This window comes from Halyomorpha halys, unplaced genomic scaffold, assembly GCF_000696795.3.
Source record: "Halyomorpha halys isolate HHAL.00 unplaced genomic scaffold, Hhal_1.1 Scaffold446.1, whole genome shotgun sequence".
NCBI lineage: Eukaryota > Metazoa > Arthropoda > Insecta > Hemiptera > Pentatomidae > Halyomorpha > Halyomorpha halys.
Genome location: NW_027104672.1, coordinates 196383 through 201954, shown reverse-complemented (window position 1 = coordinate 201954; position 5572 = coordinate 196383). Strand labels below are relative to the sequence as shown.

Genomic DNA, 5572 nt, shown 5'->3' with positions numbered 1-5572 from the left:
AAAATTTTTAAAACTCTGTATCTCGGGAACTATTGATATTTACTATTGAAGGTAAATAGCTCTGTTAGGGCTCATATTTTAGTAAATTTACTCTACTTTAAATGATGTTATACTAGGTTTTCTGCTGCTATAAGTAGTTCGATACGGATATGGAGTTCCGAATGAAAATTTTTTTTTTAATGTTTTGAAACAGCCGCAATTTTTTTTTGCCCTTAACTATGATTGGCAGATTTATTAATTTCGACTAGTGATTATACATAGTTTTCATTAAAGTAATTAAAAATGGGGGTGAAATAACTGACATTTTTCTCCTCTCTTGTACTATATACTGTTAGTCGGTTTGACAGTAAAATTAAGGATAGACGTTCAGACTAGCTCCTATATGGACAGTAATGATAGATTATCCAGAAAATGGAATCGGAGAAATCCGCTCATTCAGTATTTTAAAATGGATGGGTATCGAGAAATAGGAAGGAAGGGTGCGAGTGCTCCGTTTATATCGTGTGTTACACGTTATCCTTGTAGGAAAATGCCTAAATAATGGCAAGACAAGTATTCTGTTTATTACGTATTGAAAGAGGCATTTGACAAAATCATTTTTTTTTATTTAATAATTTTAAGGTATCAACCACTTATGGGTCATTAATGCCTTAATTTCCGAATTAGCATAGGTTAAGTCTTGTAATTTAAGACTTCTGGGTTTTAACCTTGACCACACACTGAATGGAAGAAAGAATACGGATTCATGGATGAAAACATCCAGTGTGGCAGAGATGGGCAAAAATTAGCTATAGTTGAAACTAATAGCTAAAATTGCCATGGTAACGACCCTTATTCATGAATGAACCATTGATAAATAAAAATCGTATCCATTTTTATTTTTTTTTAACATTATTTAGTTTATTCACAACTGTAAAAGTATTTTTACAACCAGCGAACGAGATGTAAAGAGAGAGAAAAATAATAATAATAAAAAAAAAAAAAAAAAAATGTCATGAAGGCATGAAGGTTAAGGTCATCCAATGATGCCTCTCCATTACAATTGAAATTTAAAAATCAATTTAAGAGGTCCCTATTCCAGCTCCTTCGTAAACGTCGTCTTGTATCTGGTAAGTCTAGTGTTGATAGCCCTTGAATTAGAGGGTTAGTGTGTGTTGGAAGTTCGTCGTGAAACAGTTTAAATAATGCTTTAATGGTTGTTTGTACGTAGGGAGTTCGTAAGTCTTTGTGTAAGTTCTTGTTACTGATTTAGGGGGGAGTGCTACTGATCAGTCTTAGTAATTGAACAGTTATTTTTTTTGGCATATCCGTAAATTTGTGCACCGTAAGTCCAAATTGGTCTGAGAAGGTAAGTATAAATAGTTTTTCTGAAAGTGGTAATTTTGATCGTTTATTTAAAAGATGAAATAATAATTTAAGTCGGAAATCAAGCTTTTGTTTTGTTATTTTTATGTGGGAGATCCATGTAAGTCGTTTGTCTAATATCAATCCAAGGTATTTTACTGTGTCTGTCCGGGTTAAACTTCGTTCGTTTAGAAAAACAGGAGGACATAGACCACGACGGAGCGTAAAAGTTATTTGGACTGATTTCTCAATGTTTATCCCTGTTTTCCATTTGATTCACCATTCATGGATGTGAAGTAGATGTATTTGTAATTGTTCTGAGGCTTGTGCTGGGTCGCCATGCTTGGCTAAAATGGCAAAAATCGTATCCATGGCAATTTTAACTATTAGTTTGAACTACAGTTAATTTTTGCCCAACTCTGTCGTGTGGCCGCAACTGATTAAAAGTCAACCCGCGAACGGTGGGATTGAACCGGCGCCGCAGCTGATTACTTAGGTGACACCTCAACTCACAGGACTACAACGGTCTAAACAAGAATACGGGTTCATCAGCTTCGAGAACTTTGTATATTGTATATATGTTTTTATTTATTAACAATATCTAATGGTTTATACGAATAAACTTGTTTTCCAAATATTGCAAATATTTCGATTATATTTATGACAAGAAGGACAAATACGCAGGCCGAGAGTTCTTGCATTAGAAAACTTTTAAAATTAAAATAAATTAAAGTAACAAAAGCGAGAGAGGCATTCGAAATATGAGTTGATGTAGTTGCCGAGAGCGGCAAAAGGTAGCGCAGGCGTCGTGATCCCCTCCCCCTCCCTATTAAGTTGTGACTTGTGAGTTTTCGCTTATGATAAGAATGGCGGCGCGTTTGGGAAGAAAATTTTTATCAATAACGTAATGGCCAGTTCCTTTTTGGAAAACGATGTGATGAACATGCAGGTGCGTTTAGGGAACGATAATCCCAGGAATAATGAAAGTCTTTCTTCTGGAGCGGGGTTCCAACTCGCTAGTCCCCAGCACGGAACTAGGAGGCCGATGGATCGTAAGTTTTTACATTTTCAACTTATTCCTAATAATTTTAATTGTTATGTTCGGAATTCGATGTTGAGAAGATGTCATATAACGCTCTACGGAAATTCAAATCTGGTTATAAATAAGTTTGACTATTATCGAAGCAGTTCACATATTTACTTCAATTGAGTAAAGATTTTTAATACATCAGGTTACTTAACTACACACCATTAACTTTATGGAATGTCAATCTTCTTTTGATTGAAAGTTTGATCAACTTGACAATTGTTAGTAAAGCTGTCACTTCGGTGGTTATATATATTGGAATCAATAATTCATTTCTGTCTGTTACATATATGATTGTTCTGTTATTATGAAGTTGAAGTATTTTAAGAACCAAAGAGACAATAATCAAATAAAAGCTATTGTAATTTCTCCTACTAAATAACAAATATTTGTTTTTCAACAGTACTTAGGTTAGGAATGTGACAGAATAACAAGAATCTCGTCCATTTACAACTAATGTATATTTTTTTCTACTCGAACCTCTTAAGTTTGAAGTAGTTTGATTTATGAAGTTAATAAATGTTTATCTTGAGTTGTTTAGTATTGTAAATATTTTCTTATCTAATGTTGACTCCATTTTGTCAAATTTAATTTTTTATTATTACTGTGTCTAAATATATCGACAATTTTTTAAATGATTAAAGATAACTATTTCAAACATGTACCTCTTTGTCAATTTAGAGTACATGAATAAATTTTTGTCAGTGTATGATAAAAATTAACTATTTTTGTAAATTATAAATTTTGTTATAGACATGATAAATAAAAAGGCAATTGTTAAGCTATATATATTGTGCAGTGTATTGCTTCCATTGTTCCTTATTTTAAACTTAAATAATCTTACTAGACCATAAAAAAAATTGAAAGATTATAAATATATCTGTAATGGATACTTAAACTTATTAAACCCCGGTAACATACATCAAAATTAATTAGTAGAATATCAAACATTTTATTTTATTTTTAAAAAAAGATTAGATATAAATTTAAAAAGACAACTTCAATGCTGTTAGAGTTACACAAAATATTAAACTCTGAACAGTACATAATTCATGATGTTATATATATAGTATAATTATCGTAAAATAAACTCTTAGTCAAGCTGAATATTTCATCTATTTTTGTTATCTCTGAAAATTTATACTTATATATTTACAGGAATATATCACTATAAAGAGTGTCTGTTTGGTTAGTAACCTTTCGCCTGTTGAATTCTGGGGTACTTGATTTTCAGATCACCGTTTAAGTTGATTATGAGTATAATTTTTTTGTTCCCACTTCTTTCATTAATGGTGAACTATTCGATAATAGTTTTTAAGTACTACTCGAGTATGGTGGGCTGGCATGTACTTATACATAATTCTTATTGTTGTCAGTTATAACCCTGCACCAAATATCTTTGTCAGGTTATGTTAATTTAGGTGCTAGCCTCAAGGAAAAGAATCTGTTGATTTTTTTTTTATCTCTTAAGCTATCCAGAAGTTATATCCAAAGTTGATAGATATGATCTAATCTAAATGGGTTATAATAATAATGTAGGTTGCAACCCACAACAATAGAATATTGTATGTGTTATTATTTTATTATAGTTATTATGTGATATTTATAATAACATATTTTCTTTGTATTTGAATAACTGTTGGTATCAAAATTTCATTAATACTGATCGATCCACACAATAAGCTGATGCTGTGGATTTTCCCTAAGACAGGGAAGTCAGCAATCATTCTGGATCACACTCTGAGATACAAAAGTAACAGCCTTGACCTGGCAAATAGAGTGGAAAGGGAAAAGAAGAATATTGGTGATAAATGTATCCTTTTCCTTACGGAAAAGTTCTGTGAGCATTTTGGGAAAAAGAAACTTCAGCTTGTTGAAAGACCTCTGGTTCGGCGTTAGTGGAACTATATTTACCACAACTAGGAGCTTTTTGATTTGATCGCCTTTTTTTCACAAAATGCGTTTTCAGTTAAATTCCATTTTTTATGACCCAACTTTATTATTCCACCTTAAATGCAAAATAAAATATTATATCGTGATCATATGTAAAGTAGAATATTACAGGGTGATCACTAAATTATTTATTATATAATAGAGAGATATTTAAATTGTTAATAATTTTTTTGTTGATAAATTTTAGTTTATATTTGTTAAAGGGAAAGGAAAAAAGAATTTATTAGATTAGTAGAGAAAACATATTTAGAGTGGTATATGAAAATAATGAAAAATGAAGAATAATACTTTTAAAAAAATGAAAGTAAACAATGGAAAAATAATAAAGAAAAAATTTATATTACAATATTACAATGTATTTTATATCAATTTAAATTATACTATAAGTTTAATTAAGCATTTTTTTTCATTAGTTATGCTATACTGTGTATGTAGCAACTCGATACAGTTTGGTAGCACACCTTTTACAATGAATCGTTTTTTTCCATTTACTTTTTAAAATCATAATATATAAAATAAGGAGTTATTTAGAAACATAGCCATGATTAAGAATATGGGTTTAGTATAGTATAGTCAATTAGTAAACAGGGACTGCCTTTTGTTCTGTAAACTAATACTGGTGTATCTATGCAAATAATTCTAATTGAAAGTTAAAATTTTTTTTTTACTGGCATTTAATCAAATATAATTATTATAGTTGATCTTTAATTTCACCAACCATACTTAATTTTCATTGCAGTGAATCTTATGCTATAATTATCTATCTTTAAGTTTTGTGTATATTGAATTATTGTTTATTTTCAACAGTGGGGGATGTCGGAACTCCAACCAGAAGTCGAAGAAGACAGTTCGATTTGCCTGTCAACCTTATTCAGCCAAAAACTCCGGATAACAACTTGATAGAAAGGAAGCTGAAGGAGATCATGAAACATTCCGGAATCCTTCATATTAATGGCATTGTAAGTATTATTTCATCTATCCGTATTGTATTATATTATAGTTTAGAAAAGTTGACTTTTTTATTTTTCTTTAGAAACTATACAATAAAATCATCTATATTTCTCCATTAAATATATTAATATTAACCAAATACTTGGATGTGTTGAGAGGAGTAACTACAAAAATTCGTATTTCTTTTTCATCACTGGTTGTATTTATCACTTATATTAAAAATATTATGAATTTTAT

General features: G+C 30.3%; 1 protein-coding gene across 1 annotated transcript in view; it reads left to right on the top strand.

The window, feature by feature from the left end:
- Nucleotides 1-2157: 2157 nt before the first annotated feature.
- Nucleotides 2158-5572, top strand: part of LOC106682828 (dual specificity mitogen-activated protein kinase kinase 7) — a 23942-nt gene continuing 20527 nt past the window's right edge. Inside the window, exons 1-2 of the mRNA XM_014423894.2 lie at nucleotides 2158-2396; nucleotides 5192-5343. Coding sequence (XP_014279380.1) covers nucleotides 2252-2396; nucleotides 5192-5343 — 297 coding nt within the window. The 5' untranslated portion in view covers nucleotides 2158-2251. The remainder of the gene's footprint in view (nucleotides 2397-5191; nucleotides 5344-5572) is intronic.